The 27,798-nt window shown below is 48.7% G+C and overlaps 2 protein-coding genes across 5 annotated transcripts in view; one reads left to right on the forward strand and one right to left on the reverse strand.

Moving 5' to 3' along the window:
• The window catches only part of GABBR1 (gamma-aminobutyric acid type B receptor subunit 1), a 178,369-nt gene extending 170,623 nt beyond the window's left edge, over positions 1–7,746 (forward strand). Inside the window, exons 22-24 of the mRNA XM_081852439.1 lie at positions 834–962; positions 2,639–2,782; positions 5,685–7,746. Coding sequence (XP_081708565.1) covers positions 834–962; positions 2,639–2,782; positions 5,685–5,930 — 519 coding nt within the window. The 3' untranslated portion in view covers positions 5,931–7,746. The remainder of the gene's footprint in view (positions 1–833; positions 963–2,638; positions 2,783–5,684) is intronic.
• A 1,570-nt stretch (positions 7,747–9,316) lies between these two features.
• On the reverse strand, positions 9,317–26,154 carry RNF225 (ring finger protein 225). 4 transcript variants are annotated; one of them, XM_081853928.1, is made up of 2 exons: positions 25,992–26,154; positions 9,317–12,061 (listed from the first exon to the last, which is right to left on the reverse strand). In XM_081853928.1, exon 2 carries the CDS (start codon positions 12,011–12,013, stop codon positions 11,255–11,257), a length of 759 nt encoding a protein of 252 aa, XP_081710054.1. In that variant the 5' UTR covers positions 12,014–12,061; positions 25,992–26,154; the 3' UTR covers positions 9,317–11,254. The 4 variants fall into 4 exon arrangements, with proteins under 4 accessions (XP_081710054.1, XP_081710056.1, XP_081710055.1 ...); XM_081853930.1 differs by lacking the exon at positions 25,992–26,154 and adding an exon at positions 20,163–20,240; XM_081853929.1 differs by lacking the exon at positions 25,992–26,154 and adding an exon at positions 19,654–19,741.
• Positions 26,155–27,798: the final 1,644 nt, after the last annotated feature.

The following is a 27,798-nucleotide window of genomic DNA, read 5'->3' on the forward strand; positions in this document are numbered from 1 at the left end:
CATCAGCATATCTGAGGTTGTTGATATTTCTTCTGGCAATCTTAATTCCGGCTTGGGATATGCACTGGCATATGCATCACATTAAATATTTGCCATGATTTTTAATTGTATTTGTTTCGCTCTTCCTATTTCTTATATATTGCATTTTGCTGTGTTACAATTTGATTTCCATGGAATTCGGATTGTAGTGAAGCAAAGTGGATTATATAAAACATAAAAGGGGCAACGAAAATACAATGAAAAGTCCAACAACATCCAGCACAGCGCATTAGAATTGTTACAAGAAGGCAGCAAAATCATTAAGTGATCTTCCAAGGCCCCCAGCAATTTTCAAGTGGGATGAGAGGGGGGAATGTTTGAAAACCACTGATGTAGCTATGACTGATCTCGATGGACCAATGGTCTGATTCTGTATAAGGCAGCAGACTGCATCCCTATGTACCCCGGTGCCTAGCTGTCTTTCCTTTGGGTGTTAGAGGTGAGTTTTGTGCTTCCCCAGGCCCAGCCTCCACTTTGCAAGGAAAGATGTTGATTCTGTGACTGGGAGGCCCCTGGAACATCTGGGTTCACTCTAGCCACATGGCCTCAGGCAAGCTGCTCTCTCAAGTGTAAAGCACCGCAGTGCCAGCCACCTGCCTTTGTGACATTGTGGGAATTCAGTGCCATTATCCGCCCTCAGCTATACAGACAAGCACAGATAAAGCACAGTTGTCAATTTTGCAATACAGAATAAAATATCCCTGCATGCCCTCATTTCTAATGACAGCTGCACTGTGTGTTTTCCGGACTTGCACAGCCCCCCTGACCTTGTCTCTAATCCTTCCCTCCTGCAGGTGCTGTGTCTCATCACTGCCCCGGTCACCATGATCCTGAGCAGTCAACAGGATGCAGCCTTCGCTTTCGCCTCCCTCGCCATTGTCTTCTCCTCCTACATCACCCTGGTTGTGCTCTTTGTGCCCAAGGTAACAACCAAGCTGGGATCAAGCTGCACATTGGTAGCGACTGGCTCCTAGCGTGGTATGCAGCAGAACTTAGCGCATGCCCAAGAATCTCAGGTTTCACTTACCCCAAAAGGGGCCAAGGTTCTAGTCCCCATAATTTACAGTCCCTGACGTAAAGCATGGATAATGTGCTGAGATAAAGTCTGTGAACCTACAGACGTCTGTTTTTTAATAAGCCCCACTGAAATTACTGTGATTTGCTTCCAAGAAAACAGATGGAGGATGAGGTTATACTCATGGATGACACTGGGGGACTGGGGGACGGTAAGTGATCCCCCAAAAAGAGCTCCCTCCCACTAACATACAGGCAGTGACAGTTTTGCATGAGGGGGCCCATTCTTCCTCCTTTGAGGTCGAAAAGGACCCATGTGTTAGCCTAAAACGGTCGCCGCCTCTACAGTCATGCCTCGGGTTACAGACACTTCGGATTGTGCGTTTTCAGATTGCGCATTGCGCCAAACCCGGAAGTACCGGAACAGGCTACTTCTGTGTTTCGGCAATCGCGCATTCGCAGAAGCGCTAAATCATGCACAGAAGCGCCGAATCGCAACCCACACATGCGCTGATGCAACGGTGCGGGTTGCGAACGCTGCGTCTTGTAAACGTGCCTCCCGCACGGATCACGTTCGCAACCCGAGCGTCCACTGTATACTGTTACTTCTTCCCCCAGAGACTTAGCTTGCCCACCTAGAAATACGTTTTGTCCTTTCTGTGCCCCTCACCCCAGTTTTTTTCTCCTGGTGCCTCTGCTGGTTACACGGGGGTGGGGATAAAGGGATTCACAGCAGCAACAGACTATTTTGCTGTTCACATTTCCTTAGTCCTTTGTTTCACCATTCCCTACCTTAATGCCTGTTAGCATCTCACTGAGTCCTCCCACAGATCCAGGGACGCAGAAGCAGAAGTAGTTTAACCAGTTTCCACGCTGGCATCTTACGCAGGAGAGCTGGCTGCGTTTTCTCATGGGCAACTTTCTGGGTGGCCGTGGTGGGTGAGGTTCAGTGGCAACAAGCGGGTGGAGAAACTGGTGTGAAGCTACCTTTTTGTACAGTGGACTGCATTCCAGCCACGCAAAGGCCAGAGGTTTCCTCTACACACGTCTCTCCATCCAGACAGGCCGGAGGCATTATCACAGGGCACAGTCCAGCCAGGCAAAAGCACTCAAGGGAGGGCAAGGAGCAGGAAAGGCTTGACTCAAAAGGATGCCCAAGCATAGATGGAAAATCTGCTCCTTCATCTGAGGAACCCTGTCATGCAGCATTTGGTTATGAAATCTTAAGAGGTGGCGAAGGAACAATTTCCCAAAATATATAGCAGACTTGCCTAGTGTTGCTTGGGAGTTTTACAAAACCAAAACAACAACAACAACAACCCAGTGAGGGATGAGGCTTGGGGAGAGTCCCAAGGCCCAGATAGAGAAGCATTTGACCCCCACGCGTCCCCCATTTCCACATTTTTAGGAATCTCTAAAATCCTCCCCTGAAAAATTCCTCTGCTTTCAGACCTGAGGTTGGCATTTTGGGCCCAGCACCAGAGTTCCCCTTTCCTGCTGCCAGGCTCGGTCTTCTCCTTCCTTGACGCTGAGGTGCAGTCGTACGGCTGAGCCCCATGTGCTTGTGTGTGGCCTGTCCTTTCAGATGCGGCGCCTCATCACTCGGGGAGAGTGGCAGTCGGAGCAGCAGGACACCATGAAGACGGGCTCGTCCACCAACAACAACGAGGAGGAGAAGTCGCGGATGCTGGAGAAGGAGAACCGCGAACTGGAGAAGATCATCGCAGAGGTGAGGCAGGGTGTGACTTGTTCCGGTGAGGTTGGGTGTGTGTGTCTCTCCCCCCCCCCCCTTGCCCTGTGCTTCCTGCCATTGGTGGCTTGTCTCTTCTGGAACATAAGAAGAACCCTGCTGGATCTCGCCCATCAAGTGCAGCCATCCTTTTCTCACAGTGGCCAACCAGCCTGTCAGCAGGATCTGGGCACAACAGCCCTCTCTCCTCCTGGGGTTTTGAAATATACTCGGAGTCGAGAGTGGATTTCATGCTCTTTATTCAGCTCATAGTGGTGAGGAGGAATGAAAGTCCCCTCAAAGTATCTGCTTTATATACATTATTTACACAATGGGCCCCACGTGATTGGCTAATTCTGGAATTCTCCTGTAGGCCAATCAGGTTGCGGCTTCACTTCCACCTGGAGCTGGATTGGGTGGCTCCTGCAGACCAATCAGACTGCTGCATTGTTCTAGGACCAATCAGACTGCTGCATTCTGAATCCTATTGTTCTGGGACCAATCAGACTGCTGTATTTTGGATCCTATTGTTCTAGGACCAATCAGACTGCTGCATTTTGGATCCTATTCAACTCAGTACATAACAGGTTTCCAGCAACTGATATTCAGAAGTGGATCTGACAGTGGAGGTAGAACATAGGCATCATGGCTAGTAGCCATCAGTAATCCTCTTCTCCATGCATTTGCCCAATCCTCCATTAAAGCTATCCAAGTCAGCGGCTGTCACTGCCTCTTGTGGCAGTGAGTTCCATAGTTTAACTGTGTGCTCCATGTCCAAGCCCTTTCTTTTATCTGCCTGGAATCTTCCAACGTTCAGCTATGTTGAATATCCTCAAGTTCTATCGCCACAAGAGAGGGAGAAAAGCTGTTCCCGATCCACTTTCTCCATGGCATGTATAATTTTGTACATTTCGGCCATGTCACCCGCTGCAAGTCATTCCTCTAAGCTAAAAAGCTGCAGATGGAACAGTCTCCCTCTGGAAGTGGTGGACTCTCCTTTCCTGGAGGTTTTTAACCAGAGCTTGGAGGGCCATCTGTCGTGGATGGTTTGGCTGAGATTCCTGCATTGCAGGGGGTTGGACCAGGACATGGGTAGGCAAAAGGCCCGGGGGCCGGATCTGGCCCAATTGCCTTCTAAATCTGGCCCACGGATGGTCCAGGAATCAGCATGTTTTTACATGAGTAGAATGCTGCTTTTATTTAAAATGCATCTCTGGGTTATTTGTGGGGCATAGGAATTCATTTATTATTTTATTTTCAAAATATAGTCTGGCCCCCCACAAGGTCTGAGAGACGGTGGACCGGCCCACGGCTGAAAACGTTTGCTGGCCCCTGGACTAGGATGACTCTTGGGGTCCCTTCTAACTCTTAAGATTCTATGAAATGGTTTAATATTTTCTCATAGGGCAGTTGCTCCACCCTCTTGGTTGCAATTGAAATCTTTCACAACTCCACAGTATCTTTTTTTTTAAGGGGGCCAGAACGGCACACAGCATTCCGATTTCCCCCTACATTTCCAAATACCCCTATAAGATGGGGGGTGGGGTGGGAAGATGTTTTAAAACAAAACAGAAAGAAAACCTCAAACCAGTGAATTTTTTTCATTGGCTTTTGTTGATAAACCTGCTCTGCCGTGAAAAGTCCCAGGATATAGTACATCGACAGTTAAAATCAGATTAAATACAATAAAACATAAAGCCACACACCAACCGGGAAGCCATCAAATGTACTATAAGGGGTGATGACAGCTACTCAGAGTAGACCTGTTATAACCAGTGGGTCTACTCTTGAGTATGACTTGGCACGATATCACCCGCAGGGCACACAAGGCGGTGTTACGATGTTTACTGTTCTTGTAACTCTTCTTTAAGCATTCAAAGTACTTGGCGTACAATCTGAGTAAACCAAATGTACCAATAAATATGGTACAACTCAGCTAGTCAAGGGAACAGACCTGATTTGGTTGCCAGGCAACCTTAGGGCCTGCTGTTAATTACTTCCTGGGTCTGTTTGCGAAGGGGAATCGTTCAGGGGTGGACAACCTGCGGCCCTCCGGATGCTACAATATTAAAAAAATAAATCCCATCATCCCTGACCATTGCCCTGCTGGCTGGGCTGATGGCAGTTGTTTTTGTTATTAAAATAAAAACAACAAAACAGCCCCCCCCTCCCTCCCCACAAACACATTTAAAAGGCTGTAAAATATTAATCAGCCCAAGGCCTGTCTGAAGAGGAACATTTTCACCTGGTGCCTAAAGATATGTAATGAAGGCGCCAGATGGACCTCCCTGGGGATAGCATTCCACAAATGGGGAGCCACTGCAGAAAAGGCCCCGTTCTCGTCTTGCCACCCTCTGGACCTCACACAGAGGAGGCACACAAAGAACAGCCTCAGATTATGAACACGGAGTCCTGGAGAAAGAGAGGCAGCCCTAAGGATATTGAGATATACGGCTCTTTCATGCTTCTAAGTCACTTGCAGCCACCCGTTTCCCCTCCTTGCCCCTCCCCAACAATAAGGGACGTGGGTGGCACTGTGGTCTAAACCACTGAGCCTCTTGGGAAGGTCGGCGGTTCGAATCCCCACGACGGGGTGAGCTCCCGTTGCTCTGCCCCAGCTCCTGCCAACCTAGCAGTTTGAAAGCACACCAGTGCAAGTAGATAAATAGGTATCACTGCTGCGGGAAGGTATACGGCATTTCCGTGTGCTCTGGTTTCCGTCACGGTGTTCCATTGCCCCAGAAGCAGTTTAGTCCTGCTGGCCACATGACCCGGAAAGCTGTCTGTGGACAAACACCAGCTCCCTCGGCCTGAAAGCGAGATGAGTGCCACAACCCCTGAGTCGCCTTTGACTGGACTTAACTGTCCGGGGTCCTTTACCTTTTTTTTTTTTACCCCACAGAAGGAAGAGCGGGTCTCCGAGCTCCAGCAGCAGCTGAAAGAGCGGCAGCAGCTGCGGTCCCGCCGGCGCTCCTCCAACTGTGCCGCCGACAACCACTTCAACAACTCAGCCTCGGCCTCAGCAGCCACCGCCCCAAACCTCTACCAGCCCAGCCTCCCTCTCGTCCGCTGCCTGGTGGCCGAGCAGGCCGATAAGCTGGGGCGAAACAACTGCGATGGCAGCCGTGTTCACCTGCTCTACAAGTGACACTCTTTCCTGGGCAAGCGACACGGAGAAGGGGAGGAGGGCGGGTGCCGCCGGCGCAGCCAAGGCAGCTCGGAGCAGAGGCTCACGAAACCAGTGGGTAGGGACTTGTACAGCCGGCTGGGGAGTTTGCTCAGAGTTCTTTCGTTCGTTTTCTAAGGGGGGAGGGAAGAAGAGAAATCATAACCTCTGGTTTTTGTAAAATACCTTTGTGTCCGTCCACCTGCCTGTGCCCCTTGAACCTGGAATCCAGGTGCCAACTCTATGGAGACTTGTTTTAGAAGTAGCAGATTGCAGGGGACACCGCCGTTTTGCCCCTCCCCTCCCCAAATGCACATGCACACTTGGTGACTTGACAAATGTGCCTCTCTGGAAAGATGGGTGCGCATCAGGCAGAAATAAGGGTTCTGTGGCTCTTTGTGGTTGGGTGTGTGTGTGTGTGTGTGTGTGTGTGTGTGTGTGTGTGTAAATCTCTCAAGACTCTGAATAATTGCATCCTGCAGTGTCTCTTCCCGTGCAGCTATTTGGCTATCTGGCTGCTGCAGCCTACAGAAGCCCCAATCTAAGTACGGTTCAACTGCAGCATAGCAATTGACAGTTGTGCTTGCAGTTACCAGTGGAAGCTTTCCCCTCCTTGCTTCCCACAAGCATATCGCTTCCGGGCACAACTGGTTGTCTAGAAAAGGTAGGCACTGTAGCTCTGGGACAGTTCGCCTGTATGAACAGTATTAAAAGGGATAATCCGTTTACTTGTGGGCCAAGCCAGCCTGTTGCACAGCTCGGCCAAAGCGTTTTTGTACTGTGCAAACCCCGAACAATTCCACGCAGTTAGACTACAACGGATTGGTTTCGTATGTCATTTGGCATTGAAATGATCAAACTAGGGCCACTGCCCAGTCTGATTGTGGCTGTTTGTGTTGGGAACTAGAAACAAACACACACACACACACACACACACACACACACACACATTCCTCCTGTGGTTGTGCTTCTAAGCCACATTGCACAAGGCCATCGAACCTCATTTTGACCTCCCTTGAAGCTTGCGCATACGAGCGCAGGATTGTGCGCGACTGCAGCCTAGTCCCCTCTCTGCCTGATAAGACTGAAGGCATAAGTTAAGGAGGTGGGGGTCAAGTGCAGTTAGCTTGTAGGGCGGTGGAAGTTGCAGCATTCCTGCACATTCTCAGTTGCAGAATGCACTTGTTAAGCAGGGAGAAGCTCCTACCCAGACACCCAGGGGTACGTCCAGAGACTGTGTAAGAAGGCTGAAACCCAACCAGGTTGCTTCCTTTTCAGAGGCAGCTGTCAGCCACTGAAGACACGAACACCTTGCCAGTTCTCTTGTAACAAAGTGCATAGGGAAGCGTCACTCTTCGGCGCATGGGGTGGGCAGAGGCATCTCCAGTGTGCTTGCCAACTCTGAGCTCTGCCTACGAGATTGCTGCCTGCATTGCACTCTCTGCCAGACTCGCCACAAATGCCTTCATCTCTCACCCCACTAGGAATGTAGGATCTGAAGCCACAGTGAGGGTAAGAGCTGGGCAGGATGCTGGTGAATATTAGGGAAATGTGGGTTAGCAGGTCCCTTTCGACCAGTAGCTTGTGTGTATGTGTGTGTGTGCAAGCAAGCATGCATGCATCAGCACCTGTTTCTCCCCACACTTTTCCAATCTGAGCACTTTATTGTCCCAACAGATGTGGGTGGGAGCAGTGGGTGCTGCCAAGGGGAGCGGGGGAGAGAGAAGGGGAGTCCAGGTGCCTGCCAGGTGTCCCCATCCAGCGTGCAGATGTTCTTCAGTAAAATAATACAATATGAGATTTGGGCTCTCGTGTCATCTGTGAATGAAACCATTTCCCCAACCTGTGCTCCATCTTTCTATTCTTGCACCAGCTTTGGGTAGCGGTGGTGGTGCTCGTAAGAGGTAGATGAATTATCCATTCACTAAATTAGTGTGCTTTAATTTCTTGAATGGACAGCGCAAAGCTGCTCTGGTGACTGGGCAGAGGAGGTTTCTCGGTGACATCGGAGGGGCCAGCCAATCTGCACCGGCCACAACCGGCTGTTGCTGCTGCTGCAAACTTGCAGAACTTGTTTTCTTTCAGAGCCCAGCTCCAGGAGAAGGAAGGTGCGCTTGGATTCAAAGGCGGCGAGGCTGCTTCCAAATTGGCTCTGAAAACGGTGTGCTTGTCTTCAGCTTAAACGGAAGCTGCACACACAGGCTTCTGATCCATGCACAATATATGCTTTGTCACTTAAGCCCTACAATAGTCGGGTTGATGGAAAAACTCAGGTGGAGGGGTAGGTGAGTGAGCAGGAATGGAAGATGCTTTTAGGGGCGCATAGCGGAGCCGTGAAGGAAGGCTCTAAGTGGCCGGCTCGCTCAGCAAACTACAAGTCCCAGGATTTCTTGGGGGAAAGCCATGACTCTTATACCACTTGTAACCGCCATGGCTTCCCCCAAAGAATCCTGGGAACTGTTTTAACTGTATTGTGTGGATGTGGTCTAAACCACTGAGCCTCTTGGGCTTGCTGATCGGAAGGCTGGTGGTTCAAATCCGCACGACGGGGCAAACTCCCGTTGCTCTGTCCCAGCTCCTGCCAACCTAGCAGTTTGAAAGCACACCAGTGCGAGTAGATAATTAGGTACCACTGTGACGGGAAGGTAAACAGCGTTTCCATGCACTCTGGTTTCCATCACGGTGTTCTCTTGTGCCAGAAGCAGTTTAGTCATGCTGGCCACATGATCCGGAAAGCTGTCTGTGGACAAACTCTGGCTCCCTCGGCCTGAAGCAAGATGAGTGCTGCATCCCATAGTCACCTTTGACTGTACTTAACTGTCCAGGGGTCCTTTACCTTTATCATATTCTGTACTTTGCATAGACAGCTGTCTGTGTTCGTCATTCAGCCCGTAAGAATCTGGCCACCCAACTTATCACTAGAGTAGTCTTGCTGTAACTCTAGAGCAGGTGGAGAAGAAAGTACAGTGGGAGATCTACTGAGTGATTTGCAGTAGATCAGGAAGGGTTTCCCAGTTGTCCTAAGAACAGCAATAACAAAGGAGGTTCCCCCTGCCCTAAAGTTTGTTGTTAGAATCTGTAGTAACACACCTGTAGGTTTGTACCTGCATACACAGGTTGCCCCAGTGTGAGCTTCAGGAGCTGAGGTAGGCCATTAGCTCTGGCCCATGTGCCACTATTTTATACCTGGTTATGTGTGGCAGCCTTTCCAGCAGAGGAAAAACCTAGATCCCACATGCCTTAACATTTTCCCATGTCCTGCCCTCTTCTCTATGCAATATATCTCTGCATGTTTACATTGGTCTGTGTTATATTCCATTTGTGAAATCACAGGGTTTTAAAACTTTTTTTTAAAAAACGGAATACTGTTCTGGAAAACAAATTTTATTGGGGGGGAGACAAAGAGGGAGGGGGAGACAAATATTTGGGGAGTCCCTTCAATCAGTCCCGTGGGAAACAATGGGAAGTGTCCATAATCAAGCTCCCAGCATTTGTCCCAGGGTTTCTAATTAGTGGAGATCAGTTTGATCAGCTCATGGAAAGCCATAAGTATGCATCCAGAACAAATCCTCAAGGGGTTCTTTAGAAACCTGTGGGCCTGTGCTGGTAGTAGATTTCATTTAAAAATATATATATGGTTATGTCTTCGAGGAATATCCGAGTTTTTGGACCAGCAGCATCACTTAAGGGAGGAAGTCATGTTGGCTCTTGCCCAGTTGCCCAACGCAGACAAGCAAGACATGAAATATTAAATGGAAAACAATTTGCTGGAGCACTAAATTTGAGTGGGTGCGAAATCAGGTTGCCAATTTTTGAATGGCACCCCCACTGGCGTGACATTGACAGGAATCTGATCTGCAAGAAACTGGCAGCCAACCATGTTCATTTCTGTGCTTTACCAGATTATTTCTGTATCTTAAAAAGGCACCAAAACGAGCCAAGTCCGTCTCTCCTGTAACCATTTTGCCCTCTAAGTCCAGTAACAAGTTATGACGACTCTGTGATGAAGACAGAAATCTCAAATCCAAACCGGATTATCCTTCCTCCTGTGATGAGCTGCCCCCCACCCCCGCAGGGCTCCTGTGCCTTTAATTGCTGTGTGGCAGATAGAAATTTAACAGGTGAAGCCACTACCACCAACCTATCGCCACAGCTATGCAATTTGAATTTTTGCTGGCCGTGCAGCTGTTCAAGACACAGAAAGCAAGCTGGCTGTCTTGCTAGCGGTTGTGAATGTGAGAGTCAAGAGACCCAACATGATGTCAAGTTGCAAGCATGCGCACTTAGGCTCTCAAGTCCTCATCCTTGTGCATGTTAATTAAGTTGGAGAAATGGTCATCCCTTAGGAGCTGTACTCGCATTGCCCTGGTACAAGGAGTCAACATTGCTGAGCATCTGCTGGGGTCCCACATCCCTAGCTAGGACCCCACCGCTGCTGACTCCCAAAGCCCTGGGGACCCCCTCACCCAGCAAGTGAACAGGGACTGGCCCAAGGAGAAGCAGCCACCTCCAATCCCCTTGCCCTCTCCTCCAGGGCCGTGATGGACAGGGTGAGTGAATGGGCAGCAACAGAGAGGTGAGGCTGATCAGGGAGCGGCCCTCTGGCCAAGTTAACTTCCCCACCCTCAGCCCCCACCAAAGATCTAGAGCCTATGCTGCAAACTCTACACACAGAGATGGTAGAGTGGATTGTGCCCCTATGGTCCCCATCTTCATTTGCTCTCCTTTGTCCCAAGTTAAAAATCAAGCACAACAAGGAGGGAAAGGTTCTGTCCTCACCCACCTGCTGCTGAACTAGTTTTCCTACTACGCAGGTTGGTATGTTTTTATGCAGGAGAGCATTCCAAAAAGGCAACCCCTTATCCCCTTCCTCCAGAAAGTCTTATCACCTCGGGGTTCTGCCATCGCCTTCTTGGACCAACCTAAGAGTCCTATTCACACATTTACTCATTTTGCATTGAGAAGGTGGATTTGTTCTCTCTGGACTGCCCTGCTTCTGAGTGCAGCAACGAGATTATAGACGGCAACTTCAGGCATGGTACGCCATATTGAGGCAACGTGGCCCCTGATGGCTGCGGTGGGAATTCTTCCGGTCATTCAAGCAGCAATTCACCTGGTAAAGTGCAAGTGCCTCCACAGCTTCGGCCAGTCTTGGACACGTGGCAATTTCCCCAGTATCCTGCTTCTGAGCGAGGCAAGCAGCCTCTGTGCAATCGGAGGCTACAAGTGGTGCAGCCGCTACAAATGGCAACTGGAAGACAGGAAGGGGGCAAGTGGGGCCCTTTTTCCTTTGCCCCTCTTTAGCCCTAGGGTACAGGGCCAGATGCTGGGCTGGAGGTCCAGTTCGACCCTGGCCCAAGACTCTGGTTACTATGATGAGGGCCTCCCATTGAAACAGTGTACATGGACGGCATCAAAAATATGTAAATGCCACAGGTAATTAAGCCGATGGTAACCAGGAGGGCGACCGCCAAGGCCACGTAGAACGGCCAGCCTGAGAGGGCCAGGTTGCGGTTGGCTCCTGGCGGCGCAGGCCTGCCAACGTCGACACTCAGGCTGACAGTGTTGAGGGAAGTCCCGGGCTTGGGCCCGGCTGGGGTGGCGCCTCGGCCCCTGCCCGGCAGGTAGAGCAGCCCCCGGCGACGGTCAAAGCGCACGGAGCCCGGGGGGACGGCGGGCATGGAAGAGAGTTGCTCCAGGAGGTCGCTGCGGGTGGGGAGGCCCGGCAACCCCTTGCGGGAGGGGAAGGCCGTGGGGGCCCGGCAGATGGGGCAGGTGAGGGCGTTGACATCCTCGGAAGAGACGTTGATGCGCGCCAGGCACTCGAGGCAGAAGATGTGGCCGCAGCTCAGCTCCTTGGGCAGCCGGAAGAGCCGGTCGTAAGGGGTGAAGCAGATAACGCAGTCGAGGGTGCTGGGCTCGGCGCTGGACGCCTCCTCCTTGCAATCCGGCTGCTGGGCCGAGGCCTCGGGCTGGAAGCTGACGTCAGGCTGCTCCATGGCCTCATTGACCCCCACGCTGTGCCCAGAGGCCGAGGCCTCCTGTTCCGTGTCAGCAGGCAGCATCGCAGCTCAACTGCCCCAGAGACTTGGGTTGGGCCCGTGTTGACATTTCTAGAAAGGAGAGAAAGAGAGAGAGGCCAAATATTTACCCCCAGTGATAAGGGGCCTTACAACCACACTGGTACAGGAGCAACCTTCCCCGATGTGGATTAAAAGGGAGGTGTTCCACTGTATCTGGAGATACCATGAAAGGGCATCCAGATGAGGGGAACCAGGCAAACCACATTCAAAGTCGGCTCAAGGCTCAAAAATGCAGCTAAGCGATTCTCGTTCTCAGTTGGGATTAAAGCTGGGGTTGTGTTTGTGGGGGTGCATCAAAGCACAGCATTTTGTAAAGAATGACAGGGCAGAGATGCACACAAAAGCTTATACTGTACCCAGAACAAACTTAGTTGGTCTCTAAGTTGCTACAGGACAATTTTTTAATTTTCTTTTTTATTTCGACTGCATCAGACCAACACAGCTACCTACCTGAATCTAGAATCACGTCTGACATATTTTATAATTGCCAGCGTTAGTAGAATCATAGAATTGTGGAGCTGGAAGGGACCCTGAGGGTTATCCAGTTCAACCAAGGGGAACACAGGAATTGAGAATTGAAATATATGGAGTAGAGAGTGGATTTCATGCTCTTTATTCAGCTCATAGTGGTGAGGAGGAATGGAAGTTCCCCCAGAATGTCTGCCTTATATACATTATTTACATAATGGGCCCCACGTGATTGGCTAATTCCGGGATTCTGCTGTAGGCCAATCAGGTTGCAGATTCCCTTCCATCTGGAGCTGGATTGGGTGGCTCCTGTGGACCAATCAGACTGCTGCATTCTGAATCCTATTGTTCTAGGACCAATCAGATTGATGCCTTTTGGATCCTATTCAACTCAGTACATAACAAGAACAATAATCTGATTTGTGCCACCCCCAAACTGCAGCCCTATTTATGCGCTACCCGTACGGAGGAGGGACACTGATACAAAGGGCCTGCTGTTTCAGTCCAGCTCCCGAGGTTGCACCATGCCTTCAGGTGCTAAGGGATGACATCTGAAGCAAGGAACCTTCTCTGTTCATGCAGGCTCCCCCTACAATTTTCAGCCCCCTAAGTTCAGCCTTCTAATTGTGCAAGGAGCCTCTACACCTGGGAGGAAGCAGGTGACCTTGAGAACTGGGCTGGACATGCAGCCCCTTGGTAACCATGATGCCCCTTCCCAGAGGCGATTTAGCCATAGCTCAGGGGTAGAACATCTGCTTTGCATGCAGAAGGTCCCAGGTTCAATGCCCAATGACATCTCCAGGTTGGGCCAAGAAACAGAACCCCGTATGAAATCCAGTAGAGTCTCAGCCAGCCAGTGCAGACCAGGGTTGGCGAACCCGTGGCTTGTCAGACCAAAACTCCCATCCTCCCTGGCCAGGAGCTGCAGTCCAGAAACACCTGGAGGGCCACAGATATTCCCCAACAGTGGTGTTGGAAGCACTGGGATAGAGAGACCAATGGCCCAACCATCTATAAGGCAACTTCCTGTGTAATGTATGAAGAGAGCTTTCATTCCCACTATTCACACTTTGTGTGACTGTATACCCTCCAACATGTTCAGTCCCCAAACCGGGACTTGTGTCTTCCTGGCCGAGCAAGATCACAGAGCTCAAAACACATGCTTTTTTGTGGCGCGGGGATCATGCGCTTGCATGAGAGCACAGTGCCCCAAAACATGAATTTTAGAGCACTGCACAAGATTAAAGGTAAAGGTAAAGGGACCCCTGACCATTAGGTCCAGTCGTGGCTGACTCTGGGGTTGCGGCGCTCATCTCGCTTTATTGGCCGAGGGAGCCGGCGTACAGCTTCCAGGTCATGTGGCCAGCATGACTAAGCCGCTTCTGGCGAACCAGAGCAGCGCATGGAAACGCAGTTTACCTTCCCGCCAGAGTGGTACCTATTTATCTACTTGCACTTCGATGTGCTTTCGAACTGCTAGATTGTCAGGAGCAGGGACCGAGCAACGCTCGCCCCGTTGCAGGGATTTGAACCACCGACCTTCTGATCAGCAAGTCCTAGGCTCTGTGGTTTAACCCACAGCGCCACAAGATTACAGCCCTGAAAAAAAGCACCTGGGGGGGGGAATCTTGGCACAAAATCATGCAAGATCATGGTGCCCAAAGTGGCTGCCATGCTCCTGCGGGGGGCAAAACAGGATGCCCTGTTGTTTTTCCCAGGACACTTGCAGAGTCTGTGACTGAATGTGCAAAAAGTGGCTCTCATCTTTTCCTGTCACTTCCACAAACAAGATAGGCTGCATGCATACCGTCTGTCAACACACAGGGTTCTGCTCAGAAGTCATGATGAACATGAAATGGAGGAAGAGGAAGAGCCTGCAGGATCAAGCCCGTGGCAAGTCTAGCCCAGCTTCCTGTTTTCTCATAGCAACCAACCAGATACCTTTGAGCAGCCCACAAGCAGGATCCGAGTGCAAGATTATGATTCTGCTGTCGCTCAAAAACATTGTCATTTGCAGAAATATTATCTGAGCAGAGTTTTGAGAGCAGCTGGTTCCTCCTCAATACCACTCCACAGGCTGGCGTAGATCACCTACCCTAGCCTGTCCTCTTTGCTATAATAATCAAAGTGCATCTCACTGACTCTAAACATTCACCGCCGGCACTACCATGAACCCCCCTCGTCCCAACTCACCCTATAAACAAGGCGTCTCAATCCCAAACCACAGCCTTCTCTTTTTCTTTTTGAAATCATGTTTATTTGGTTTTACAAATACAAAGTTATAAAAATCCAAATATAATTCCATGCACAGAGATTCCTCTCTGAATCTCGTGACTTCCCCCCACCCCCTCCATGGGGTCCCATTTTGAACATTTGCAACTGCATATTCTTCCATACTCTTAACTTTTATATTAGTCTACACTGTCCACGGTATTTGTTAGACTACAAGTGAAATCAAAATCCATCTGCCTACAGTGGTCTCCTAAATAACTTATAAATTTCCCCCCATTCTTTTATAAACTTTTTAGTCTTCTTGGTTTCTGCATTTTCCGGTCAGTTTTGCCATTTCGGCATGGTCCATCAGCTTGGTTTGCCATTCCTCTCTGGTTTGCCAAACCATTGCCTTCTCAAGCTGTTCTGATCCTTAGCAGAAATGGCAGAATTATCCTGCTCATTATTTTAATACAGAACAGCTTCCAGAAAGGAAGGGTCTAGCATTGCCACCCCAAAGGACTAGGCTTCATCTGAGGCAGGCTTCTTAAGTGTTTCCCAACTTGGGTCATTAACCATGTAAATTGTGGGTAGGCAAACTAAGGCCCGGGGGTCGGATCCGGCCCAATCGCCTTCTAAATTTGACCTGTGGACAGTCCAGGAATCAGCGTGTTTTTACATGAGTAGAATGTGTCCTTTTACTTAAAATGCATCTCTGGGTTATTTGTGGGGCATAGGAATTCGTTCTTTTTTTCCTTCAAAATATAGTCCGGCCCCCCACAAGGTCTGAGGGACAGTGGACTGGCCCCCTGCTGAAAAAGTTTGCTGACCCCTGATGTACAGTGGTACCTCGGGTTAAGAACTTGATTCGTTCTGGAGGTTGATTCTTAACCTGAAACCGTTCTTAACCTGAGGTACCACTTTAGCTAATGGGGCCTCCCGCTGCTGCTGCGCTGCCGCCGCGCGATATCTGTTCTCATCCTGAGGTAAAGTTCTTAACCCGAGGTACTATTTCTGGGTTAGCGGAATCTGTAACCTGAAGCGTCTGTAACCCGAGGTACCACTGTAGACATTTCTCCTCACATTCCAGCAAAGCTCTGGGGAGGGAGCCTGCAGCCTTCCAGGTGTGGGACTCCTGCTCCCATCAGCCCCAACCAGCCAGCTAATGGTCGCTGATGATGGGAGTTGTAGTCGAAAGCACTGGGATAGCCACAGGTTCCTGTTCTGTTTGAAGAAGTGTTCCACAAGAATGCACCCACCAAACACCGCTTTCCCTAGGAAGCCAGCAGCATCCTCCACAGGGTTGGGGGAGGGTGTGTTAATCTAAGCGGGATCCCAGCCAAAGCCATTACCTGGGACAAAGGAACTGGTTTGGCAAGCTTGATCTTATGCATTTTGCCACAGACATACATGCGCACAGGTTTGGAAGGGGCACAGAGCCCTGTGGGATTGAGAAACACGCTAAAAACAAGGACTAAAAGGGCCTTTTGCTTTCTGCAAAGCGTCACCCCCTCTCCACCCCGAGAAATTCCCTTCTCCGTTTCCTGTGAAGTTCCTGGAAACATTTGATCTCAAGACAGCATGCTGAACTCAGCCATGACTGCTCCTCCCCAGCTGGGGTAGAAGGCCAGGTGCGAAAGAGGACAGGTGTCCTAGCTGCAACTTTAAGAGTGAGGTAGAACAAGGGAAGCCCAGCAGCTGCAGGTTACCCAATTCCCTGTTTTGCCCCACTGTTAAAGGTGCAGCCAGGACACCTGGCCATCCGATTGTCCTCCCCACTCCTTCCACCCCCCTATCAGTTCCACTAAGCACACCCCACCCTATTTCGGGACTTACCATCCACTTAAGGAGCTCTTGTGTTTTGGAAGACAGAACATCTACCCTGCCTTCAAGAGATCCTTGTTCTCCTGTAACGAACTCTTCCTTTCAAAATCTGGAATAATCTCATGAACAAATGAACCTCTGGCAACTCTCTTGTGCTGCCAATTTGAGCAGGAAGGAGGAAAAAACTTTTGTGGCTTAGTTTAACAGGACCCTGCTCTGCTCAGATAGGCAAGTAAAGCTTTTCACAGAAAGGAGATAAGCGCTATCACCTGCTAAAGGCAGCGATAGAAAGCTACTGTTAAACGCACCACAAAAGGGGCGGCTGGTTTCTCTTTTTTTTAATGTTGCCGCCCCCCAATTCATGCACATACGCTCCCTGTCCTCTACTTGGGGGTCCGGAAGCTCCACATCACGAGAATCTCAAACCTGACAGGAAGAATTATTGAAATTTTGTCTCTCGCTTTCCGCCTTCATCTCATTTGTGCCTGGCAACCAGGGGTGGCAGCGGAAGTTGGTTTGTTTTTGAAGCCAAATTGATCAAATTTCGACTTTCCAGAACAACAGATCACACTCTTTTAACAACAAGGTTTTCAATACAGTTCTTCAGCCAAAGAATATGTACCAAAATCCATACAGATGGGGAAAGAGTGCATAACGTGAATATTGTATTTATCTCCTGGAGAATAAGTCTATCCATGGCTATTAGGTAAAGGTAAAGGGATCCCTGACCATTAGGTCCAGTCGTGACCGACTCTGGGGTTGTGGTGCTCATCTTGCTTTATTGGCCAAGAGAGCTGGCGTACAGCTTCCAGGTCATGTGGTCAGCATGACTAAGCCGCTTCTGACGAACCAGAGCAGTGCACAGAAACGTCGTTTACCTTCCCGCCAGAGTGGTACCTCTTTATCTACTTGCACTTTGACGTGCTTTCGAACTGCTAGTTGGGCAGGAGCAGGGACCGAGCAACAGGAGCTCACCCCGCCATGGCGATTCAAACTGCCGACCTTCTGATTGGCAAGTCCTTGGCTTTGTGGTTTAACCCACAGCGCCACCCGTGTCCCTATGGCTATTAGACCTAATGGTTATTAGACCTCTGCCTTCGTGGTTGGGGGCAGAATTGCTGCTGAAATCCAGTTGCTGGAAATAGCAGGAGGGTAGAGGGCTCTTGCTCTCAGGTCCTGCTCTGGGGATTACCCACAGGGATCTAGTCGGCTACGGTAAGAACAGGAAGCTGGTCTAGATGGCCACTGGCCTGATCCAGCTCTTCTCAGGTTCGTGGTTGTATTTTCTGTATATGTAGTTTGTTCATGGTGCTGAGGGTTGCTGGGAAATCCACATCCGCAGTAAAATTAACTACAAACCCCAAAATTTGGAACCCCCTCCAAACCTGTGCCAACTTTTGCAGCCTTCGCATCCGGCTCACAGAGCTACTGTTAAGTTGTGGGCGAACATATCAGACGACACAGCGATTCTTCCAAAGCAGCTCTTTATTTGTAAACTGGAACAGAACTGAACTGAGGAGCTCAGTCAGCCTGCTTATATAGAGCTCCAGAACAATGTAACTGTTGCCATTTTCTAAAACTATCCAATCACTGAACGTCACCTTCGATCCTTCATTTGCATACAAACTATCCAATCACTGAACGTCACTTTCGATCCTTCATTTGCATAACTATCTACAGTATCCCCCTGCTGGCCCAGGGTGAGAACTTCAGTACATAACAGCTACGATTTCCTAGCATTCCCTGCGAAGATTAGTTTTGAAACCACTTGAGGAATTGTAGCTCTGTGAGGGGAATAGAGGAGGGTCTCCTAACAACACTCAGCACCCTTACTGAATAACAGCTCCCATAATTCTTGACTGTTTAAAGTGGCATCATAGTTTTCAAATGTTTGGTGTGAAGGTGGCCTTCGTCTGTGCCATGATGACATGTGGATTTTGAGGATAATGTTTGACAGCTTTTCACAGGTTAAAAATAGGGTCAGATGTATGTGTAATAACTAGACCTACTCCAATCCATCAGGCTTCAGGAGAGGGAGAAAGGGATTGGCAGGCCTCTCCTTTGGCACTGCTGAAAGACCAGCAGCGTCTGTCCGCCTCTCCTTGAGATTTTTCCATCCCAATCGGCTGCTACTGCACCTAAACGCCGAGCCGCCTGTTCTTCTTTCCCCGCCTTGAAATAATTTCCCCTTTTGTGTTGTGTTTTTAAGATTGCCTGCCTCAGGGCAGGGACTGCCTTGTTTCTGTTACTTGCAAACAGCTTGAGCAGCCTGCTTTGGCTGAAGAGCAGGATGAAGATGCTTTTAAAACAAACAGGTAGACTCACGAAAAGGAGTCATCTACACATGCACAACCTGCCTCTTCTGCACTCTCTGCTAGAGCGATGGTGTGTTTCATTCGCTTGCTCCACAATCACACTTCTACTAGAATTTTGAAAAGTCGTTTCTGCCTTTTCTACGCATTTGGGCACCTCTTAAGAGGGACGTAGGTGGCGCTGTGGGTTAAATCACAGAGCCTAGGACTTGCCGATCAGAAGGTCGGCGGTTCGAATCCCTGCGACGGGGTGAGCTCCCGTTGCTCAGTCCCTGCTCCTGCCAACCTAGCAGTTCGAAAGCACGTCAAAGTGCAAGTAGATAAATAGGTACCACTCTGGCGGGAAAGTAAATGGCGTTTCTGTGCACTGCTCTGGTTCGCCAGAAGCGGCTTAGTCATGCTGGCCACATGACCTGGAAGCTGTACTCCAGCTCCCTCGGCCAATAAAGCGAGATGAGCACTGCAACCCCAGAGTCAGTCACGACTGGACCTAATGGTCAGGGGTCCCTTTACCTTTACCTTTAAGAGATCATAACCCAAATCTGCACAATGGTTCCTGAGATCAAGGCACAGGTTGTCCTTCATGTTTGGATTCAGCCGGGCATCTTTTTTGAAGCAAGATGCCCAACAGAACCTTTCAAACCTGCACTGGTTTTAACCAGAGATTTCAAAATGGCGCCAACTTTTTCGGTTTCTTCCAATTCCCAAACAACACCAATGGAATGGCGGCACACAAGCAGCTTTGTCAATAAAACAAAACAAAATTGTCTCCGGTAGCCACTGACAGTCAGAAAGAATTGCCCTAACCTCAAAGGATGATGACACTCTCCTGGTCGTGCCTCGACCTGACGAGGCTTATTCTAGTGGCAAGGAGAGGGATGGCCTTTTCTGTAGTTGTGGAACCACTGCCCAGACAACAAGACTCTCCTCTCAACCTCATTGATGTGGTCCAAAAGAAAGCAGAGCAATGTGTTTGGCACCAGCTGGGTTGCAGGAGTTGCTGGAAGAAGACATATCCAACCGTCTTAGGGACCTCAACTCCAGATTTGTGTAGTAGGGTTTACTCCTTAGCCTTTTCTTGTCCCCAATATGGCCCTCAATGCAGTGGAGGTTTCCATCAGAGTTTTCCATTGCTACCTTCCCAGGTTGGCAGGCCCCATCTGCCCCTCACGTCCCTCTACAGCATGTGGAGAAACTGCCTTCTTGACCATTGGATCCACTGTTGGTCTCGTCTGTTCAATCTGCCAAAGCCTGTCTTCGCATGCAAGGGAAATTCCTAACTCACTGAGGGTTTGAGACCCATTGGCTTCCCTCACCTGGTTTGTCCAGTCAGTCAAAGCCATTTCCTGGGGTGTGGCCACTGTCAGCTTCCAGGAACCGCAGGTGAGAGCTGAGCACAGGGTGGGGACCAAAGGTGAACAAACTACCCTAGAAGGAGCACAATGTGTTCCCCACCAGAGGTACTACCTCTCCCATAGCACCCCAGGCTGCAGTAAGCTAGCTTATACATACACACTGTACAAAGGTAAAAATGACGTGAGTTACTCCACCCACTTTTATCTCTAGCTCCACCCACCACCAGCATGTGGACCCCAGAGTGTCACCTCAGATGAAATGTGGCCCTTGGGCAGAAAAAGATTCTCCACACCCAAGCAAGTGGCTGTCGTTTCGATCTGGATTTTGTGGGTCTCTTGTATGTTTGCTTTCTGCACACCACTTGGTTATTGTGCATGAAAGGCAATATACAGATAAAAAGATATTGCAGTAAATGGCTTGCAGTAATTGGTAGGGATCTTAACCCATAATACTACTAAAATTAGTAACTTTAATATTACCAGCCTCTATCATTTTTGGGTGCCTGCTGAAGACATTCTTATTTAGACAAGACTACCTAGATGTTTAGAAAGTTCGTATGAGTTTGTTTTAGTCTGCTCTGATGTGGGGTTTGTAACTTTCCGTATGTTTTAGATTCTGGTTTTAAATTTTTTAGCGATAATTTTATTGCTTTTTTTTTTTTTGTAAACCGCTCTGAGGTTTACACTCAAGCAGTACAGCGGAGGTCCGTTCCGGAGGTCCGTTCTTAACCTGAAACTGTTCTTAACCTGAAGCACCACTTTAGCTAATGGGGCCTCCCGCTACTGCTGCTGCTGCGCAATTTCTGTTCTCATCCTGAAGCAAAGTTCTTAACCCAAGGTACTATTTCTGGGTTAGCGGAGTCTGTAATCTGAAGCGTATGTAACCTGAAATGTATGTAACCCAAGGTTCCACTGTACATAAATTTCATGAAATAAATAAACACTGTAACTGCCAATTACTACAAATACCCAGACTGAAACAGGGGACTGAGTATTGCAATGAGGTCTTAGTGCTGATGTGTGTACACTTGCGTTCGTCAGGGCCAGTCCAAGAAAACTTGGGGGCCAGCAGAGGAACAAATAACACCCCCAGCCCAAGACAAAGTGCCTAGTATTCAATGCAAGTCAAGGGATCTGGGGCACCAGAGGCAGATTCCAACAAGTCCCTCTCCCCTCCCTGGCAGTACAAGTACAGCAATAAACTGAATGACTAACAGCTTTCTGCCTTTTTATAACATCCAAAGTCAGCTGCCTGAGGCAGCTGCCTTAGACCGCCAAATGGTATAGCAGGCTTTTAGCATATGCCTTAGACGCCAGGGGCACCATCTTCCCAGATTTCTCTTCTTTAGACTCAGGACCAGGGGCAGAGGAAGGGGGGTACAGTGGGTGCGGACTGGCCCGGGTGTCACCATTGAGGAGGGTGACAAAATACTGGGCGGCACTCACTGTGGGGCCTGTTCCAGAAGAGACGTGGGGCTCGGGCGTGCACAGGCTCTGCGCTGCCCAAAGGGTCCACCCGCTGCCTCCCCACCAGCTGTAGGGCGGCTGAGTGGGAGGAGACAAACAGACTCTGGAGGAACTGCAATGTGCCCAGCCCCTATGGGTCGCTCACCCTGCCCCTGGGCACACCGCCCCAAGCGACCGGGCAGCTTCCTCCACCACCGCTCAGGACATTGGAAATGGGATTTGAAAATTGCCGCAATTCTCATGTTTGCCCGAGGTCAGGAACGGAAACCACAAAAATGAATATATATTTTAAAAATTTAAAAATTGTCCAGTAGCACCTTAGAGACCAACTACGTTTGTTGAGAGCTGGACCATAAAGAAGGTTGATCGCCGAAGAATTGATACTTTTGAATTCTGGTGCTGGAGGAGACTCTTGAGAGTCACATGGACTGCAAGAAGATCAAACCTCTCCATTCTGAAGCAAAGCAGCCCTGAGTGCTCACTGGAAGGACAGATCCTGAAGCTGAGGCTCCAATACTTTGGCCACCTCATGAGAAGAGAAGACTCCCTGGAAAAGACCCTGATGTTGGGAAAGATGGAGGGCACAAGGAGAAGGGGACGACAGAGGACGAGATGGTTGGACAGTGTTCTCGAAGCTACCAGCATGAGTTTGACCAAACTGCAGGAGGCAGTGGAAGACAGGAGTGCCTGGCGTGCTCTGGTCCATGGGGTCACAAAGAGTCAGACACGACTAAACGACTCAACAACAAGTTTGTTCTCAGTATGAGCTTTCATGTGCATGCACACTTCTTCAGATACACTGGAAATGAATGTGAGTGGCATTTGCGATTGTTGGGATTTTTTAGTCCGCAGATGGTTACACATAAATAACCATGTTGTTCCCTGGCATTGGTTTGGACCTTTCCTTTCAATTGAAATGCATTGAATGACATTAGTTGCAATCAATGTATATTTCAGCAGAAGCCAGACTGCAGCAGAATGGAAACAGCGCTGGTGGCAGTGAACACAGGATGGCACACAAATTGCTGCCTCCTGCATGAATGTTGATTGCCAAAAAATTAGAAAGGAGAGAAAATTCCAACGAAGGAAGACTGGCAAATTAAATGATGTGAATACTTAGAACTAGCAAAGATGACAGAGGCCATCAGGAATCAAACAAACCAAAATTTTAAAACTGAATGGGAGTGTTACAGAGTATGCTTAGAAAAACATTGTTCCCAAACAAAACCTCTAATATGCTTTGAGTAATTTTCACAAACTAGTTAACAGACGGATAATGTTTGCCATGTGAGTTCAATGAATCGAAAGGTGAAAATGGACACAGTTAAAAAGAAAAAAGAAGTCAGTACCAGCAATGTGGCGGAGGGAAGTCACTGTTAAAGATGTTGTTTTATTCTGGGGGTTTTTTAAATGTGTTTTTTATGTTTTGAAGAATGAAATGAATAACTGTACAGTGGTACCTCAGGTTAAGTACTTAATTCGTTCTGGAGGTCCGTTCTTAACCTGAAACTGTTCTTAACCTGAGGTACCACTTTATCTAATGGGGCCTGCAGCTGCTGCCGCCACACGATTTCTGTTCTCATCCTGAAGCAAAGTTCTTAACCCGAGGTACTATTTCTGGGTTAGCAGAGTCTGTAACCTGAAGCGTCTGTAACCCGAGGTACCACTGTACTAATAAGCAAACTCAATAAAGAATATTGCAAAAAAACAACAACCCCCAAATCTCTGCCTCCTCGGATCCCCTTACCAGACGAGACAGTGAGGAACTCCAGCAACTTATCCTAACTAACAGGGCATCCTTCAAAAGGCAAATGTAGGAGCCATTGTGTTCCTAACGCAGGATTGCATTGCAAGATGCAGCTAGGGACAGCGGCCCAGCCTCTTCCTAAATAATTGCAGTGAAGGAAGGTCCAGCCTTCTCTGAAGGGCTGTGTGCTGCACCGTCAAACAGTTTGGGCTGTTGAGAAGATTCAGCCAACACCTCCTTCCTTGCCATTCTCTCCCATTAGTTCTAGTTCTGGCCTGTGGAGAAACGTCTTCTGCATGACAGCCCTTCAGGTATTTGAAGGCGACCATCCAGCCTAAACTCACACAGCTCTTCCAACCGTTCCTCGCAGGACTTGGCGAACCATATCCAAGACACTTCTGGAATGAGTACTGAAAACTGGGCTGCGTAGACTTTAAATCACACATACCCCTCTCCTTAAAGAATAGTCACACAGCTACAGTTGTGTAGATCTCATGTGTACATCGCATGGAGACAGCGGTTTAGAAGGTGATTCATATTTGAATCGCAATACAGTGGTTCCTCGGGTTACAGACGCTTCAGGTTACAGATGCTTCAGATTTACAGACTCTGCTAACCCAGAAATAGTACCTCAGGTTAAGAGCTTTGCTTCAGGATGAGAACAGAAATTGTGTGGCGGCAGCGGGAGGCCCCATTAGCTAAAGTGGCACCTCAGGTTAAGAACAGTTTCAGGTTAAGAACAGACCTCCAGAACGAATTAAGTTCTTAACCCGAGGTACCACTGTAATACAAAGTTACAACAAAAATCATCCAATTATCAGCACTCTTAACAGAAATTTTTCACAGGGTTTTTCTTAATTGATTTTTTTTTTTTTTTTTTTTTTTTTTGATAAAAAGGGGGTGAGAGGAAGAATGGGAATGTGTTTGAAATGTATACACAGCCCTGGAGGACTCTAGTGCAGGTATGCAATCACCGATGTGATTTTATTTTATTTTTTTTATTAAATTTCTATACCGCCCTTCATCCAAGGATCACAGGACGGTTGACAATATAAAAACACAAAAACACATAACATAGTAACAAATAAAAACAATACAGCCATCCAGTTTAAAAGGCCATAGATTGTTCTGGGAGAAGAGGAATGTTTTTGCCTGGCGCCTAAAGATATCCTAAACTAATTCTAGAGAGACTTCCTTTTTTAAAAGGTAACAGCGGGACAGTGTTTTAGCCAGGGAAATGAGTAATAGTCACTGTCCTTAAGACACCTGAAGCCCACGTACAGATTGTCCTGTATTTCTCTATTATTGCTCACCTGCGGCTTCAAACGTGGAATATGGGATGCAAGCAGAGCAAAGGCAGTACATATAAACAGAGCCAAGGACTTATTCTGTTTGCCTTGTTCTTTGAGTACCACTGTATTCCTCCATCCCCATTGCACCCCATGGCCCCTGCTTTCCAGAAAGGCTCCCTAATTTTCCATTACTTGCCTCTCTATAGCCCTGATCAAGCAAAGCTATCTGCTCACAAACACACACAGGAGAACTGTGCAAACAGCTCAGGAGTGCTCTCAGGTTTTCATGGCTGCTGCTGTTTGCGCTGCTGAAGAGACTAGCCTTTTTTTCTTTTCTTTTTTGGTGCTGCCAAAGAAGCTAGCTTGCTCTTTCTTTCTTTCTTTCTTTCTTTCTTTCTTTCTTTCGCACAGCCTCTTCAAAGAAATCTCTGACTCTTCAGCGCCTTCCTCTGCTATTTCAATTGCGGTCCTAGGGACCACCTGAAAACACGACGAGGGTCACTTCCCTGGATCACAGGACCTCAAAGCAGAGACCAAGCAAGGGGGTGATCTCAAAATACAGAGCTTTGTTGGACTTGGAACCCCCCACAGACCACAAAACTAATTTCCAGATTGATTATGCAATCCCAGAATGTGTGAAGTCAGGCACACCTGTGACAGAGTGCCCCTGAGCATGTGCAGAGTGCACTTCCCTCACACTGCTGGATAACTACAAACAGCTCCCATATGCCCACCATAGGATTTCCTTGTTATGGGATGGACTGAGTCCTGTTGCAGACGTTAGAAATCCCTATCTATGCAATACGTCCATTCCTTGTCTACCAATTCCATTCTAAATATTAAGCCATTAGCAGAAATGGCCTTCATAGGTTTTCCTGGAACCACGGGGACTAGAAGCAAGTTTGTACTCTATCCATTGGTTCTCAGCACCGGATGGTTGCCCACCGCCTTCCCAGAGGGGCGGTTTTAAACCCAATGTATCACAATCGCATGCCAATATATCCATTGCCCAAAACAAACAAGCAGGCATCCAGCATCCACTGAGTGCATCACTAGGAATAGTTTTCAGCATACTGTGGGTCACCCGGAAATCAGCTTCCAGCCACATCAAAAGGCTTCCCTCTCTCTCCTGGATTGAGCACCTTCTGCTCTCAGCTGGCCCCATTTTGGAAGACTTGCCTGCTTTCACAATCTCTGCCGCCACCACCCCAAACTCCTGCCCATCTGTCTGCAGCCCCCTGTTGCTTCCTGGCCCACCCCTGCCAGTTCTTTGCAAAGCCTCACCTGATCTCGAACGGCAGACGTTTTCCTGCAAGAGAGATCTGTCTCCAGCTAGCTGAGTGCCAGGTTTGCTCCTGTCCGTCTCACGGTGCCTTCTCGTGACTCCAGTCGCCCGCTTGCTCGCAGCCACTCCCTGCCACTGGAATCTGCCCCCTGGAGAGAATGTATTCCCAGGTCACACCCCACCTCAGGGCTCCACCTGCTGTGAGGCAAGGCAGGGGTGGCCAAGCCGGTGCCGCCACATTCTCTCCTTCAGGCTGCTTGGGGAGGAATTTGCCGGCACATAATCCTTCCTCAGGGTTCCCAGACTGCCTCCTTCCAGCCGCGACATCAACTGCAAGCTGCAGAGTCCGTCCTTCTCGCAGGACAGAGGCTCTTTTGGCCTGTAAACACCGGTCCTTATAAACTGGTCACCTTTTTATCCATGGCCTACAGCAGGTGGACAGCGGCACATTTGCCATGCATTACTATGTGAGGAAAGAGCTCTTCCGAAAATTAAAGTGGGTGCAAAGGATTCTATGGGATGGAGCCCCCAACCCACCCTAAATCATTTTATAAGCCGTCCCCTGCCACCTAATGCTTTTTCTCCACTGTAGATTATTACAGCTGGTCATAAATCTCAAAATGTTGATTTTCAGAGGTGCAAGATGTGCGCGGAGGAAAGAGCAGATGGGGAGAACAAACCCCACAAAGAGAACAGCAGTGGTTTACAACCGGTGGTCCAGGGGTCCTCTTCTTCCTCAGATGGTTTGAAAAATGAGATTCACTGGCAAAGTTCTTAGATCTAGAGTACCAAAGCCTGAAAAGTCTTAATATATCAGTCAAGTAATATGCAGTTCCCAGAGTGGTTAAAAACCATTCCCTCTCCATGAGGGATTCTGGGAATTGTAGCTCTGGGAGGGAAATAGTGCCCTTAACAAACCACAGCTCCCAAGATTCATTGAAGAAGACATGACAGTGGTGTCATAGTGCTTAAATGTATAGTACACACATGGGCCTCAGTTGGCGTTGATCCATGACGGGGCCTTCTCAGTGGTGACACTTCATTTTTTGAATGCCCTCCGGGCTGACGTCCATCTTCTTTTCCCCTCAAGATTAACTTCAGGGGGATTTTGAAACATTCCTGTTCACCCCAGGCATCACATGGCTGTGAGATGCTGTTCCCAGAAGCCTTGACATTACCAACTGTGAATGACAGTTTCCACACATTTTTAGACGCTCTCGTTTTCTCAGTATTTTACGTGTTTTTGTTAATTGTGGGTTTCCTCTAACTTTAGTCATGCTCAGGGGAGACCTGTTGAAGTTAATTAACTTGGGTCTAGTCTTTTTAATGGTCTACTCTGATACAGAACTTTGGCTGTATCTTCAAAGCACATGCAAAACTCGCTCTTTCCCTCAAAGAATTCTGGGCCCTGCAGGTTATTAAGGGTGGTTGGGAATGATAACTCTGTGAGACGACAGTACCCAGAATCCTTTGAGGGTTGAATGTGCTGTAGTTCTAATTATATTGTTTTGCTACTTAGTTACCGTATGTGTTTCCCTGGGCTTCTTTGAGAGGAAGGGTGGGGTGGAAATTGAATAGTAAAGAAACAAACAAATAAATAATCTCTCTCTTTTTCTCTTTATGGACACAACTGCCACCCACGTTATTTAAGGATAGAAGCTCAAAGGAGGTTTGATTTACAAAATTTTATATACTGTACTTCTACACACACTTTGAAGCTGACAGGCTCCCAGGTTTGCTACTAGAATATCCCTGGCCCCCCTGCAAAAAAACAACAACACTTGGACTGTCCCCTGAAGCTAGACC

This window comes from Podarcis erhardii (assembly GCF_964252035.2).
Source record: "Podarcis erhardii genome assembly, chromosome: 2".
Classification (NCBI taxonomy): Eukaryota; Metazoa; Chordata; class Lepidosauria; order Squamata; family Lacertidae; genus Podarcis; species Podarcis erhardii.